The 17,215-nt window shown below is 43.2% G+C and overlaps 1 protein-coding gene across 3 annotated transcripts in view; it reads right to left on the reverse strand.

Annotated features, from left to right (window-relative positions):
- The window catches only part of CPQ (carboxypeptidase Q), a 346,153-nt gene that overhangs the window by 26,442 nt on the left and 302,496 nt on the right, over positions 1–17,215 (reverse strand). The window contains exon 9 of one of the 3 annotated variants that reach the window (XM_059672156.1): positions 2,086–2,218. The exons of the other annotated variants lie outside the window; for them this stretch is intronic. Within the exon in view, the coding sequence (XP_059528139.1) occupies positions 2,142–2,218 (77 nt within the window). The 3' untranslated portion in view covers positions 2,086–2,141. Of the gene's footprint in view, positions 1–2,085; positions 2,219–17,215 lie in introns of those variants that run through there. 3 annotated transcript variants of the gene reach the window in all.

Consider the following 17,215-nt stretch of genomic DNA (forward strand, 5'->3'; position numbering starts at 1 on the left):
CTGCCACCCTGCCATGTTGCCCTGTGGGGACACAGTCTAGTCTCGGTACCTTCAAGAAAGGAAACCCATGCTTATGGGTCACCAGCCACTTGCCAGCTACCGTGAAACATACTCTCACAATCTTCTGTCTCCTATAATTTCAGCTCCACCATCTTGCAGACAGGTGGACAAACAGTATGTGGCCCCTTCAAAGGACAATTCAAAATCCTCACCACTGTAGCACCACAAGTCTTGTGCCCGGGGTCGGGAGTACTGGGAAATTCCCAGCATTTGGCACCCCTCCTGGATAGGGAAATCTCATTAGAGAGCCAGAGGAAAGGCTTTGGGAACAAACAGGATAGGAACCCCAAAGAGATTTCTCAGCTGTGCACGCACGGCCTTCAGAATGGAAGCTTCTGCTGCCCCTGCTGAAGCCAAGCAATACAAACCACGTCTCTGCACACAGAACAGGCCCGGTTTTCAGCCAGTGAGAAAACCACCGCACAAGGACGTGTTTTTCAGTATCTTTAGCAGCCCGGGGAGAAGCTACTGGACGCGTTATTCTCCTGGAACTTTCAGCATCAGTACATGATTACAGCTAACATCAGGCATTTGCCCACTGTGCGCCAGGCACTGTTCTATGCACTTTATATGTCCTTATTAAAATGCAGGAGAATCTAGGGGTGGGTGTGATTCTCCACTTCTGGGAGAGACATAAGTAAGTAGCCCAAGGCCACCCTCAGCTGGGAACGGACTGTCCTAGGACCTGCTTCTTCCACATGGAACTGGATTCGCTAGTCCTTTGGAAAGTTGGGGATTAAGCTCACCATCAGAGAATTTTTTTCTTTATCAAATACAGTGCCCATATTCTCCCATCTTTTATTTATTTCCCACAATTGCTTCTCTCCACAGGTTTTATTTATTCACCTCCCTACCTCATTCTAAAATACATTAAAATCCTGTTTATGTTTATCCCATCTTAAAAAACAAACATTCCTTCACCCCATACTCCTTTCTAGCAAATGCTCTTTCTACCTTCTCCCAGAGCCAAATCTCTTGAGTTTCCTTTCTTTCATCTTTATTTCCTCATTCCCCACTCCGTTTTCCATCTACTTCACCGCACTCCTCCCCTGAAATTGCACTTATCAACATCACCTTTCCGGTTGTAAAATCCCGTGGGTATAAGAATGTCTTTCTGGGACACTGGACCTGGTTGTCCAACTGTCCTGGAAAGACTTCCCCTGGCATCTGTCAGGGTGACTCCCACTCCCGGCTGGCCCACGCCCTGGCCACCCCTTTTCATCTTCTCTATACATTTGTCCTAGTGTCCTCAGCCCTTCTCTTCCCCTGGGCTGTGCAACCTCCTCTCATGGCAGCATGACCATCGAGTTCTGATGACTGATACCCGCTCTAGCCCAGTCCTCTCCTGAGGCCCAGACACATCCCACTACAGAAGGACTTCTTGCCTCTGCTCCCCAAACCTGAAACTCCTGGGTTCACTGCTTCTGTGAATGCACCACCATAATCCAAGCCTGAAACCTGACCTTATCCGTCACGCTCTCTTCTCCCTCAACTCTCACATCTCATCACCAGGCCATGATACTGTCAGTCATCCATCTCCATCCATCCTGCCACTCCCCTTGTTGTTGAGGCCCTCTTCATCCTTTGCCTGGTCTTCCTGCCTGCTCCAGCTTTGCCCCTACAATCCACATTGTCAGAGCTACTGCCAGAGTGACCTTTCCAAACACAAGAGGGGTCCTTTCACGCTCCTACCTAAGCTGTGCAATGGCTGCCCTTTGCTATCAGAAGTCCCTGCTGCTTATCAAAACTTGCACAAAAGGCCAGTTAAGATAATGCCATTGCCTATCTTTCAGCTTCATTTTTCACCACTTTCTCCTGTGTTCTGACTTGCAAACACACCAAACTTCTTTCAGCTCCTTACTGTGCCATGGTCTCACTCAGATTCTGGGTGTTCCCACACCTGTCCCTTATGTGAAGTGTCCCACCTCTACCCGCATGTCTTTCCACTGACTTCTGGGTAACTCTTACTAGTTTAAATGCCACCTCTTATTTGGACTGAGTGCTCATTCTATGTGTCCCTACAGCCCCTGTACTTCTAATAAGATGAAGTCAGGACAGTTGTGTGGTTGTCTCTTTATCTCCTAGTGGTTGTCAGCTCCAGAAGTAAGCACAATTTCTATCTTGACTACTGTTGGACTTCTCACTCCTACCATGGTATCTGGTGAAAAATGAAAGATTTTTATAAAAGGTGTTAAACCTTTTTGAATGAATAAACACAATCTGTAGAGATTAGGAGCGAAGAGAAGATGGATTGCCATAACGAGGTGAAGAGATAGCCAAGGGCAAACCAGGCAGCATGGGAAGGACTATTCCCAGGCACTCCAGCTCCCATTGTCCAGCATTCAAGACAAAGGACTTTTCTGGAGTCCAGTGTAGACAATGGGAATTGAGAGAGAAGACTGCTTTCCAGGCTGCCTTTCAGGAAGACATGTGGGGTAACTTGCCAGAGCGTCTGAGGGAACAGGCAAGGTGCTCATTTGTTTTGAGAGAAAGCGAGAGAGAACAGAGCAAAGAAAACCTGGAGGGTTGTTCCGCCCCCCCTCTTGTCTTGTTCAAGATAATTGCCAAATTTAAGCCGACTGCTTCTCCGTCTCCCTCGGAAAATGAGCTGCCTGTACTGACGGCGTGCGGCAGAGGCATATCACTCCGCCTCCCACGCCCAGAGGCCAGAGTGCTCTAACATGTGCTCCCGAACGCAACTCCAGCTCTCCACTGACCAGGGAGCGAGGAAACAAGGCCTGAAGCAATTCAGCTTCCAGATGCTGGCCAGAGGTGGAGTAGCTCTTTGAGCAAGGGATGTGCAAAGAGAGGTTCTGCCACAGTAGCTGGCACCCCAGAATGTGGCCACAGACCTACACCTAGACTTGTCATTGAGGGAGCTTGCTTCTGCCCTGGGATGCCCTATATTGTAGGAGCCCTGGAAGCTAGGATGGGGGCTGTCATCCTCTCCTTGGAAGGTTACAATTATTCACAGAAAAGAATATTAACTGAAGGATGAAGCAGCTGAGAAAGCTTCACAGAGATATTGGCATTCGGGCCAGGCCTTGGAGACCTAGTTTCTCAGAGGGAGAAAGGCATTCCTCGTCAGAGTTTCCCCAGACCGGGGGGAGGGCACACAGGAGGGGATGCACAGCGTATGCCCAGGGAATAACAAGTAGACCAGCTGGGCTGCGGAGGTGCACTCCTGTCAGAGGATATTGGAAGCTAAGACAGGACAAAAACACCCTGCAGTGTTCTACAGGTAAGATCAATGGCTCATTTACCAGCTTCGAAAGGCTGCAAGTAGCTATCTTTTATGTTGGAAAAGAAATCCAATAATTGGTATCACTTGCTGCTATGAATCTGGTGAAAAGCCTTTCCTGAAGTCTGTAACAAATGGCCACAGGAGCCCTGCATTCAGGCTGCAATGCTGCAGCATCCCCCTCCACTCCCCGACCCCTACCCTCCTCCACGGGAAAGGCAGGCCATATTGAATTCTTGGGGCCACTCTGCTGTCTGTACAGAATTCCCAGAGTCCCCGGCTCCTTCACTGGGTTCCATTTTATCCTGTTCTGTATAGATTTAAAGAAAGCCAGCTCCGAGGAAGGCCAGACTGTGGGTATGCAAAGATGATGGAGGCACAACTGCAGTCCTGCTTAAGGAGAGACAAGGTAAGATGCTCTAATAAAGCATCATGTCAAAGCAAAGCATGAATGGGGACACAAAAGTAAGGACCCAAATGGATGTGGAGCAACTGTAACTCCCATACACCGTGGGTGGGAATTTAAATCCACTTCGAAAAACAGTTTCTTACAAGGGTAAATATACATCTACACTCTGACCCAGCAATTCCACTCCTGGATATTTTCCCAAGGGAAACAGAACACATTTTCACAAAAATACTGAAGAATGTACACAGTAGTTTTATGCATCAATGCTTCCCCCCTCTCCCCCCGCCCCAAGGTAAACAAGGATAATGCATGTTTAACAGAGAAATGGATAAAGAAATTGTGGCCTATTCATATAATTGAAAATATCCAACAATCAAAAAGGAGAACTACTGACAAATGCAACAACATGGATGAATCTCAAAAACAGGATGTAGTGCTAAAGAAATGTGACAGTACTCTGTGTGTTTTCATTTATGTGAAATTCAAGCACAGGCAAAAGTAATCTCTGGTGAGAGAAATCACAATAGTGGTTGTCTCTGGAGATGGGGTGAAGTTTGGAGTTGACTAGAAAGGAGAAGGAGGAAATTTATCTGGAGCAAAGGAAATGCTACATCTGATTTGGGTGGTGCTTATACAGGCGTACATGATTATCAAAACTTATCAAACTAGGTGCATTTTACTGCACGTCAATTATTTCAGCGAACAATGGGGGGAAAGGAGTTGGATAAAGGACAGCATGGCTTCATGAAAATTCAGTCTTGAGCAGTATTTATAGAGTACAGGTCTTTTACCTCCTTCGTTAAGTTTATTCATCATTAACTTAATTTTTTGTTACAATGGTAGATGGCATTGTTTGTTTAGTTCCTCTTTCTGAGAGTTCATTATTGGTGTATAAAATTGCCATCGATTTTTGGGCATTCATTTTGTATCCTGCTACATTGCAGAATTCATTGATTAAATCTAGTAGTTTTTTGGTGGAGACTACAGACTGAAGATTCTCAGAGGGAAGGGGGCAAGGGATTGTGGGAAGAGATTAACCAAAGAACTTGTATGCATATATGCATAATTCATGGACACAGACAATATAGTGCGGTGAAAGCCTGGGGAAGGGGTGGGAGTGGGGAGGAAATGGTCAACGGGGGATTTCTGTAATACTTTCAACAATAAAGATAAATTAAATAAATAAATTTATGAAAAGAAAGCAGTTGGTTTGTTCTTATTCATCTTTCCAGTTCTTTCATTGATTTTGTTTACTGAACTAATTCCTTCAAGCCATTAAAAATCAGAGTTCTTATTTAAGAACTCCCAGACTCCTGTATCAAGGAACACATTCAAATAGCCAGCGGGAGTTTTTGGTATCATGAGTCAGAAGGAAATGGCAATGGAACTGTTTCTACTACATGACAAAATATTGCCTCTCTGTGCCTCAATTTCCTCATGGAGAAATTGTGCAACATGGAACAAACGTTTAGAATATACTTTTAAAACAGTGAGTCATCAGTGGATCCTTAAATAGAAATTATATTAACAAAAAAGCCAACCTTGATCTGAACGCATTTGTCATGAGGAATTCTCTGGAAACAATGCTGATTAATGAGATGAGAACGTCCACATCCTCCCATCATGTCTACGTCCTTACCAGCATCACCACCAGCATACTCTGCCTTTCCGCCTGCTACCATAGAAGAATGCTCCTCCCTCAGTTACCTGCTTAGCTAACATCCTCACCTCCTTCAAGGCTTTCACCTCCTTTAAGAAATTTAAATCTCACCTCTCAAAAACAGTTACCTGACCACCCTGTTTAATACAACTTATCCCTATCCACCTCCAGCACTGCTAATCCCCTGTACTCTTCTCTCCTTTTCTCTTTTCCATAGCACTTACAACTTCTAAGGTTCTCTCGTTTACTGATCATCATCATCCAATACAACGTTCTGCGATGGAAACATTCTAGATCTGCAGTGACCCACATAGTAGCCACATGTGGCTGCTCAGCAGCAAAGAATTGGGTTTTTAATTTGACCTCATTTATATTTAGACTAGAGGCCCAGTGCATAGACTCGTGCACCGATGGGGTTCCGTGGTGTAACCTGCGGGGATCGGGCCAAAACCGGCAGTCCAACGCTGCCTGCTACTCCTGTTCATCCCGGCCTCGCTGCGCCTGCAGCCACTTGGTAGGTTCGCTGTCGCTCCACTAGTCTCTAGGCTGCGGCGGCCAGTGTGAGCCCTGTGTCTGGTGCCTGGCAGTCAGCTGACCACCAGGGGGCAGCTTCTGCATTGAACGTCTGCCCTCTGGTGACCAGTGCACGTCATAGCGACCAGTTGACCAGTTGTTCGGTCATTTGGCTCTTTAGGCTTTTATATAGTTAGCCACTGGTGGCTAGGGGCTACCATGTCAGGCACAGCTCTAGAATCTGAGGGCCAGGAGAGCAAGGAACTTTGCTTCATTTGCCAAGGTCTCTGAAGCATCTGGCAGGGTGCCGACACAGAGTAGGTGCTCAGTAATGTGCTGAAACTAGAGAGGCGGAACATGCTCAAGTTGATAAAAATAGGTCACATGTGTGTCTACTTGCTAACACATGTGTACTGAAAGAATGTGTTGTATGTGTCAGTATTTGCCTGAGATTTCTGTTCATTATAACCTAGCAGTGAAGGCTAGGTAAGTAGGAAACCCTTACCTCCAAACTTCTGCAGAGGCTACCATGATTGATCAAAAGTAACCAAAGGGTCACACATGACCAGGTCAGCCCAGGTCAGTTCACTGTCACCAGTGCAGAGGCTAGAGGCAAATGCTAGTGCCAGAGGAAACCAAACCATGAAGAATCAGAGTATTAGTTCTGGGAGTACACAATGAGGTGGTTTAGTTTGCTCTCCTCTCTAATTTTAGAGATAAAAAACTGGGGGCTCAGAAATGTCAGTGGAAGTTCTCACGGCTGGAGGTAGGAAGGCAAGTGGAGCAGTTGCTGCCAGTGTCACACTCACAGCTCTAGGCGCATGGCACTCAGCTCCCTCATGGATGTGGATGTCCTAATTCAGACACTCTCCCAGGGAGCAGAGCAGGCTGGCATGCCAGAAATGATGGATTAGCCCTTAGCCAATGATGAAAGCTTCCTCCCCTCAGGCTGGGTACCTGGGAGGCATGATCTACACTGTCTTCCAGATCCCAGAGGTCACTCAGTGGCCCACAGGAGTAACCTGCTCAGTTATACACAGCTTATATTAGCTTCCTTTCATTCTCTGACTCATTTCCTCAGTGCCCATCAGTGGCTTCCTCAAATTCTTGTTTCAGAAGGGAATATAAGCTGAGGCAATCATGTAATTTCCTCCAGGCTGCACAGCTGAACTGGGAACCCAGGTCTATTGAGTTTGAGGATCACACACAGTCTTCTATCTGTAATAATAAAAGCATAATATGCAAATCGACCAAACGGCGGAACGACCATCCAGACAACCTCTGGATGAAGCCGGGGCTGCGAGGGCTGAGCCCCTTGCGTGAATCTTGTGCATCGGGCCTCTAGTTCTACATATTTGAATTAACACCTCCGTTCCTGAGTAAGTAGAGATAAGACAGAGATGGAAGGAGGGAATGATGTTACAGAAAAAAGTTTTTGAGTTTTCTAAATGATTTGTTTGGTTGGCATCTCAAGCTTTCATGTCCTCAGAGTTATACTCACCACTCTGCATTATAGCAATATGGAGCAAATGATCGCCAGGGTGTTCAATAATCTGATTAGTTAACATGGTAGGCTGGATCTTGGCTCCCAAATATGTGCACAATCCTAGTCCCCAAACCTGTGAGTGTTACTTCATATGGCAAAGGGGACTTTGCAGATGCGATTACATTAAGGGTCTTGTGATTCAGAATTACCAGGGTGGATCCAATGTAATCACAAAGATCCTTTAAGAGGGACCTAGGAGTCAGAGCAGAAGGCGATGTAATGAGGAAAGCAGAGATAGAGGGGTGCACTCTGAAGCTGGAGGAAGGGGCCACAAGGCACTAGAAGCTGAAAAAGGCGAGAAAGTGAACTCTCCCCACCCCAAACCTTCCAGAAAGAATCATCCCTGCTAAATACCTTAATGTTAGCGCAGAGAAACTGATTTCTGACTGGGATCTCCAGAACTGTCAGAGAACAACTCTGCATTGTTTTAAGCCACTGAGTTTGTGGTGACTTGTCATAGGGGCAACTGGAAACTAACACAGCAGCTAAGCATTACCAGTGGTAACAATGGGCTAGATTTATTCCTCCCTTACAGCATCTAGGCAGAGTGCTGGACACTGCATTGGACCCTCTAGCTAGCCTCAGCCTCCCAGCAGCCCTTTCGAGGAACTAGTTTTAATCTGAGCTGCTCATTTTATAGATGAGGACACTGAGAGTTAGAGTGGTTGAGAAGTGGCCTCAATCACACAGCTAATACCTGAACTCAGGCCTTTCTGACCCCCAAACTATGTTTCCAATAAAAACACCAAAATCTGAACCTGAATCTCTGAAACTTCAAGTAAAGGAGGTGATGAACGGAGACAATGTCACTGTGGCAAAGCAGCCAGCCTCCCATTACATGTTGAACTGGGAGAAACAGCAGCAGACGCAACTTCCCTGTTGAGCAGAAATCACTTTGGCCTCACCAATTTCCCATCACAGAACCTCTTCCCCGGTTCCCACAGTGTTCCTGGAAAAGGCAGCTTAACCCAGATAGTACTGTGGTTGGATGGGGATCATTTAGTAATGAGGTGTTTTGGTTTCTAAGGTCTTCTTAGCTTCTAGCTTCTATCAGAATTGAGCCAAGAAATTCCACGAGCAGCTTTCTTGATATCAGAGGTGGCTTTAAAAATCCAAAAAGCAACACATCCTTTTACTTTTTTACAGCTTAAGTGAATTTTCATTTTTAAACAAAAAGCTCACATGATCACATTAATTTTTAAAAGGAGCAGGATTTGACTAGATCTTGTCTCCCTCACTATACCATCCTGTAGGCTTGTCTGTCTAGAGCAGGAAGTAAGTTTGATAAACTCTTTTTGAATCTCTTTAGCACCTAATATAAGGTGACTTATCAGTAAACTGAGAGAGATATAGAGATAGAGATACAAATAGAGATAGAGATGGGGGAGTGGCAGAGGGGAAGAGAAAAAGGGAGAGAGAAGTGGATTTCACCAATCAAATGAATCGATAATGAAGGGACAGCCCTGACTGGTTTGGCTCAGTGGGTAGAGCATCAGCCTGTGGACTGAAAGGTCCCGGGTTCGATTTCAGTCAAGGGCATGTACCTTGGTTGCTGGCACCTCCCCAGTAGGAGGTGTGCAGGAGGCAGCTGATTGATGTTTCTCTCATCGATGTTTCTGGCTCTCTATCTCTCTCTCTTCCTCTCGGTAAAAAAAAAAAAAAAAAAAATCAATAAAATATATTTTTAAAAAATAATGAAGGGCCAACTAAGTGAAGAAAGCAATATGTGGGAAGGGAGGTTACTTTCATGGAAGTCCTGGATCTATGAATCATATGCACTTATACACTTACAGGTCATTAATAGTGATAGGCAGTTTCTTTGTTTGAACTTTGTAGAGCCATCCTTCACTCTAAAATAATAGTAGGTAGGTTTCATTTTGCCTATGCTAACTCTGACCTACTTGTACTGGCTTCTAGAACCCTCTATGTGTAGAGAATAAATGACTAAACGAAGACTCAGCTGGAGAGAATGTGATTGATTAGTGATGTGTGCTTTGGAGTCAGAATAGGAAAGTTGCTAGGCATGCTGTGCATTTGCTGAAATCATCTATACAATCAGAATATATTGCCCACATTTGTTTTAAGACAATGCCAGCATCGCTGGAACAACCTCTCCCCCAGGAAAATGCGGTTTTCACTTCTGCTTCTTCAATAGTTTAACTGACAACCAACATCTTTTTGCTTCTAGGCATTCTCAGAAACAATGACTTTAATTTGAGAATATATTTGAAAAGAAGTTTAAATCAATGTTTTTAAATTTCTCTGAAGATAAGAGTCATTGACAATAATAAAGCTTTGTCTAACATTCCTTAACAATACAAGAGCGGTTGGGTATTATTCTAATCGAGTTCCTCCACTGACTCAGTGAATGAATGGATATTTAGTTTCCACATAATAATTTTGTGAAATAAATGTATACAATTCATGATAATTTAAATTAATAACGCAAATTTAACTTCAAAATAACTTCTAAAACTTAGGACTCTTAAAAAGAATTTTCTCATTTGTCCCTTTTTTAAAAATATATACTACTATATATTTTTATTGATTTCAGAGAGGAAGGGAGAGAGAGATGGAAACATCAATGATGAGAGAGAATCATTGACTGGCTGCCTCCTGCACGCCCCCTACTGGGGATCGAGCTCACAACCCAGGCATGTGACCTTAACTGGAATCGAACCTGGAACCTTTCAGTCCACAGGCCGACACTCTATCCACTGAGCCAAAGTGGCTAGGGCTCATTTGTCCTGTTTGGAAAGTATTCAATAAGTAGTCATTAGATTTTTTTTTTATTTTTTTTTACGTATTTCTTTCCAGACACACATCCCAGGGCCATTCTATGAACCTTTTTCCCACTCTGTGGAAACTACCAGAATCAAAAGGCCACCCAGAAAATTGTTTTCATCAATAACAGCAATAATATTTTCATTTTCTAAGTAGCTAAAGTTTATAATTTTTCATCTGTCACATCTTCTTGGTTTTATTTAACATATGTCCTATAGTATTATTCCCAAATTATAGATATTAAATGATTCTAAAGGAGGTTATTGAATGAATGGCAGGAGTAGGATACAAACCCAGATGGTGTGACAAAATCTATACTCATCCCTTATCGCCTGGTTTCTATTGTATTTCCAAGTGATTCCTGTGACCTGAGTGGAGTCCATTTCCCAGCTGCACCATGGTAATTCCCTTCTCTGCTATTTCTCTCTTTTCGCCTTGCCTAGTCTTACCACCCCTCTCTCTTCCAACTGTTCAAAGTCTATAGTTCTTCATGGCTCTTCTCTACTTTACTGTCTTCATACATCTTCACTATTCTCTCTGAACACCTTCCACTTTTACACTTTTAGTGCCTGATGATATATTCCTTTATACTGTTTGGTCCCCACTCATCCAACAAATCATTGGTGAGGATTTACATATGCTAAGTGGTATTCAGGCACCAGTGAATATGGCTGTCTCTCATGGAGTTTACATTCCAGTTAGGGCTCCTGTTTCTAGTGTTCACATCTAGATTTAAAACTCCTTTACAGTAGTAAACATGCTTATATTTTCTCTATGCTATGAAGGAGCAAACAATTTCACTGCCGCGTCACTAAATTAATAAAGTGGTTGTCCTGGCAATGTAAGTATGTAGCTAGCTAAATGTCAGGGGACTAGGCAAGTAAAATTACTTGAGGTACCAGCTCACTCCCTTCTCCCATAATTTTCTAACTCTGGGAAATTTACATTACTGTCGAGTAAGGTACTTTAGGAATTCTCTAGGAGGGAAGCTGTAAAAGAATTGTAAGGAGGAATTACCTGGAGATTGGTTTCTTGTATCTACAAAAGCAAGACCTGAAATATCCATTTCTCAGAGACATGCCCAGAATGTCCCACCACACGTGGAAACAACATTTTAAGAGGTTTTGAATTATTGTGCTCATTAATATGTTTTTTTCCATCCTTTGAGGTTTTCCTTGAGGACATCTAATGCTGCTCTTACAACATTTCAGGGATGGTGAGAATTTAACACTAGGAGAAACCACTTGCTCAAAAAAACATTTTAAGAATTTTTGTGTAACCAAAATGAACAAGGGTGGAGTTAAACCCACCAAAACAAACCCTTTTCCCTTCCAAGTTTTATAGGAAGTGATCAGAGAGGGAGTTTTGGGACTTCTTCCATAGAATTCATCTTGTGAAATTTGGCATCTTGAATGTTCCAAAACTTGGTTAAAAAAATATTGTTTGCTGTGTTAAATTAAATGTACATTTAACAGGCCTAAGGCAGTCTTTCCCACAAAATTTCTGAATTTTGTATACACACATTCTTATAGAGTTTAGTTTGCATGTAAATCATGGATACCAATGGCTGTGTCTGGGACCTAATTTGCATGATGACTCCCAATTCTTCTAGTTACCTAAGATCAAATGTTCTCCAGAGGCATGTGATGCAACTCCTAGGACAGCCAGATCCACTTACAGTATGAGAGCTCACCTTGTGCCAGGGAACAGAGTGAATTTGCCATCCATTAGGGCACAATCTAAAGAGAGTTTTAGTAATAAGCAGGGGTATGGCACTGAGTTACACCATCTAGACTTTTCTCTCAAAATTAATTCTAGGGATGTTAGGAGAAGGATCCTGAAAACACAGAGTGTCACTGGACGAACATGTTAAGAGAGTTGTCTAGAGCTGGTGTGGAGGCAGCAAAATGTCTCTTCTCTGAAGGACCTAGAAGCAGTTTAAGAGGGAGAAGGACACCGGAGAAAGCTTTTTAGACTCGATGATAGGACACAACACAGTAGGACTGGATCCCACTAGACTGAGCATTTTGAGAGCAGAGACTGTCTTATTGGTGACTGACTCCCCGGGACCTAAGACAGTGATTGGCTCATGGTAGACCTTGAATTAGTTTTTGAACTGAACTAATTTGGAAGCAGCTGCAGAGAGCCATCATCAAGAAAAAAGAGGTTGGCGCAAAGTTGGGAAGATTGTATTATTTGTGTATTCCCACCTCTTTCTACCAGCTTATCATGAGGTGCCATTAATATTTGAGAGAAAGTGGAAGGAGGAGTTTAAAACTTTCAGAATACCCAGAATAACTGGAATAATGAAGAGGATAAAGGCTATGTTAGAGACAAAGCTATGTGTTTGCTATTCATTTTATTCTGTTGTTTTTCTCCTAAACAGAAAGGCTAGATTTCATAGCTTCCCTGCACCATGGGGCTATGGAACTTGTTTTGGCCAATGAGATTTGTGCTACATCTAGGCCTGGCTCCAAAAACCACTCTTGTGGTCTCTCTCTCTCTCTCTCTCTCTTCACCCCCCTCCCTCTTCCCTCTCTCTCCTTATCTGGCTGACCAGCTGCAGAGATTTCTGTGGAGGACATCATCATGGGTCTGAGGCCTTAGCACACTGCAAGGCCAGTAGAAGGAAGGAGTCTAGGTTCCTGAATAACTGTGTTGTGTACAAAATCCCTTCCCAAACTGGATGGTGACATGAGCAAAAGGTAATTGTTTATTTGTTAAGCCACCGAGAGGGGGTTGATTGTTGCAGCTACCATCAAACTTACTCTAATATGGAGGCCATTGAAATATGTGTTAGTTGCTAGGACCTTGAACTCTCTGATTCCTGACAGAGTAGGACTATAAAATGGTGTTTACAATCATCTACATATTTCCATATGTATAAACTGACTCACAAATGCAATTTATTAAGCATTTTCTATATGCAAGGCATCATATAAATAGCAAACCAGGCATTTCAATATATTCTTGTGTGCTCATAAATTTGAAGAAGAGAGTCTAAGGTTGACATACTCATCAAGTAGTCATGTTGGAATTGGCCACTGCAAACTTTATGTTGCTTGTGATCATTTGCTATTTTCTGAAGAAAATGCATTCAAAAAATTGTTTTCTACTAAAAATTAAAAAAAAAGAAAGGTAACAGACTCATTGAGCAAAAGTACTTGCAGTTTCCTGAAAAGTCCACAGAACAGACCAGCCAAGCTCACCAGGCTGCTTTCTGGGCAGGAGCAGCATGACTCATTATTAACTGGTTAAAAATGTGGATTGTCAACGGTTAATAATACGGATTACCTATTAACCGGTTAAAAATGATGATTTTGTAATCAAAGAAAACATGATAATTTCAAGAGAAGCATCAAAAGTGCTTTACTCAAAGTAATGTCCATCACTAGCTACACATTTGCCCCATCTTTCAGGTGTCAGGTCATGAAGGACCTTACATGGTCAAAAGTTTGCCTAGGAAGCAGTGGGAAGCCACATTTTAGGAAAATATCCACAAACAATGTAGTAATGAGAACTTTTGAGTGTCTTAACTAAAGCAACAGCATAATGAATAGAGGAGAGGTTATCTTTTGATAGAAGTGAGTATATATATATATATATATAATCACGGGGATCAATTGAATGGAAAGGGCTGAATGAGGAAGAGAGGTCTAAGTCAATGCAAAGCTTTCAGGTTGAGTGACTAGGACGATAATTTGCTCTTCCTAGAGACGGGTTGGAGAGTGAGATACAAATTCAGGCATGCTGAGTTTAAGTACCTATAGGGCATCCAAGGGGTAATGTTGGCTGCAAGGATTTTAAAACCTGGAGATCTGATTTGGGAACCGATAGAGTCAACTTCTAGGAACAGTGAACTGAATAATAAGCAAAGAGTCCAAGGATGATACCCTAGCACATATAACACTTAAGAGACCACCACAAGGAGAGGAAACTGAAAAGGAATGAGGAAGAGGGAGGTGCAAAACTAGAAAAGAGAAGTGCACAGCAGCTAATGAAGTGAAGAGTTGCAAGATGTGGGTGGTGGTCAACTGAGCCAATGATTCAGAAAAAGAAGTGAAAGGGCTAGAATGGGCCATTCGAATAGTCAAAAGAAGGACCTTTGAGTCCTTGGAAGGTAGTCTTGGTGGACTACTCCAGGGGGAATTCAGACTTCAGTATGACAAGAAATGCATGAGAAGAGATGAGCATGCTCCAGAGAAAAGAAAGAGCTGGGGGGACATGGAGTCATGTGAAGGTGTTTGCATTGTATTAAAAATGGAAAAGACTTGAGCCCTGGCTGGGTAGCTCAATTGGTTGGAGCACCATCCTATGCCCCAAAAGGTGGTGGGTTCGATTCCCAGCCAGGGCACGCGCTTGCGCTTGCTCGCTCTCTCTCTCTCTCTCTCTCTCTCTCTCTCTCTTCCCCCCACCCCCACTCCCTCTTCCTCTTCCTCTCTCTCAAAAAAATAAATAAAAACATATCCTCGGGTGAGGATTTTAAAAATGGAAAAGACTTGAGAATATTTTCTATTCTGAAGGGAAAACTTTAATGAAGAGAAGAAAATGGAAGTTATAGGATAGAAACAATTGCCAGTTTGAAGTGCTTATGGGGTAGAAGCATACAGGACCCAAAACACAAGCCTGAATGAAAAGAGGAACACATATCCTATTGTATCCGAAGGAAGAGTGGGAGTAGAAGGATAATGAATTGCCCTTTGCTCAGCAGGGGAGGAAATGAGGGTGGAGAATGAGGTTAGTGATGACAGTTTGGGAGAGGAACTGACTGAAGACATGGAGCAGCAGGAGTATGCAGCCTCATTGAGGGCCCAGCTAAGGTGGGAGGCCATGAATTTGCAGCGACACCAAGTGAGTGTGTATGTGACTTTCACAAGTAGCTCTTGGTTGTCCAGTATAGACAAGGCACAGAAGGCAGATGAATGAATTGATACAAGATGTACAGACATCTGGGGAAAAGCTCATGCTAGTGAACTGCTCAGCGATTCCCTCAGCCTGAGATTTCATTATGAGGCTGAACAATTTGCAAACCTGCAAATCATTTGAGATTTTCCCAAAGCTGTGTTGAATACTAATTCATCTAGATAGACAGTGTAACCTGCAAGGGAATTGGAGCCTTTAAACTCAATTCTCTCTTGACACCTGAGAAATAAATGGAGAATTATGTGTCCAATTCTTAATCCTTGGAGAGCCAGGCACAAAAGAGTTTTATAAGAGTTATCAGAGAAAAGTTTTGTTCTTCTTAGAATGCGCATTCTGAGGGAAAAAGAAAAGAAGCAAAGAGGCTTTCACATACCCCCAACAAGGGAATGAGGGGCTTACCAAGGGCATTCCCTACCTTTATTTGTGAAGCCTTATGGTGCCAGAGACTCTAGGTATTGGCTATGACAAGACTTTAGATTTAAAGTAGAAGGCAAATAAATAGCACATGGTTTCCCATGAAGACTTCCTATTCTAATTGGCAGTTTAACCTGTCACTAGGCAAAGTCCTTATAAAGAATACGGAAAGTGAGAGGTCCTCTCTGCCCAGGGAAATAAGCATCAACTGAGTCTCTCTAGTTATCTATGCCACTGAGGGGCACAGCTGAGATCGTGGGAAGGATCCCTCACTACCGTTTCTGCAGAAGTGCCTGCTGAGAAAGGAATGCATGCCTCCACCACCCTGACTCCATCCCATGTTTACATGAGAATGAACGTTTCATAGACTTTAAACCCTATGATTCTAAGAATAACGACAGCTAACAAGAGATTTCTGACAGATTTCAAAGATAATGGGTGTTAAAACGAAGTGCTGCAAACTACAGTTTTCTACCAAGTTTTCATCCTACCTATTTTCCCCTTAGCTATGAAACAAAAAACAAAAAAAAACTTCCTAGGACATTTTTTGCTTTTCTCCATAATTTTGGCAGCCTATAATTTCAGTATTATGTATCAATACCAAATGTCATACATACATACATATATAATAAAATGGTAGACATCTGTTTTCGTGGGTTCAGGTACGAGAGGTATTCATGATCACTGCTGCTTATCTGGGGTGGTAAGAAGTTTAGATGGGCCTGATGTTTTATATCCATGCATTCATCCATCCATCCCTTACGTTTAAGAAGACCTTGGCTACCATCTCTCTCCTCTGTTCTTCCTGATATTCCCTACTGGCCACTGCTTCATGTGGAGGAGCCTCTCCTCACTCTCCTTATTGTTCCTAAATGCTAGGAAAATGCAACTCAAGAAACTGATCACAGACAAACAATGGCCAAACTGAAGATTAAAGAAACAGCATCTACAATGTTTATGACCCCCCCCCCCAAAAAAAAATCATCATAGTTCTTTAAAACAGATTTTATACTACAAAGACATTTGATTTGAAAAAGAAGATAGCCCCTGACATCTGGGACCTGGGGTGACACTTACAGGTATGTGTCGGGGCTGTTAACGAAGTCCAGCCATCTTGTTCTCCTGCTGGACACATAAAGAGTCTCCGAGAACACCGGTATCGGAGAAGGGCATTCTCTGACGAGGATGAAGCGAGTCAAAACAAGCCACTTCATATTTTTGTGAAAGCCCTGACTAAAATAAAGTCACGGTGGTTTGTACAAACCACCAAGTGCTAAACATCCCCCTTTTCTGAGTAATTTGAGTGGCTGCTTTTTCACCCGCCACCACTTTGGTCTCCATCTGGTCTGCTCTCCCTACAGACAAGATTTGTTAAGATACACCGTCATTAAGACACCCAGTCATAGAATTGCCCTCTTTCCAGAGAGCTCCCAATGTAAAGCAAACCCCTGCTTCCTTGGCCCCTCCCCAAACCCACCCCTAACCCAAACCCAAACCCAACCCCTCCAGGTCCTTTCTAACATCCTTTGACTGGATGCCTCACGATTCCTCAGAGTGCGTGTTCCTCGCTGCAACGCATAATAAACCTGCCACAGGCATCTTCCTGGTCGTGGACAAAGCAGAGGGTATAGGGACTCTTGTCACACACTGCTTTGATGTGAAGTG

This window comes from Myotis daubentonii, chromosome 17, assembly GCF_963259705.1.
Source record: "Myotis daubentonii chromosome 17, mMyoDau2.1, whole genome shotgun sequence".
Lineage (NCBI taxonomy): Eukaryota > Metazoa > Chordata > Mammalia > Chiroptera > Vespertilionidae > Myotis > Myotis daubentonii.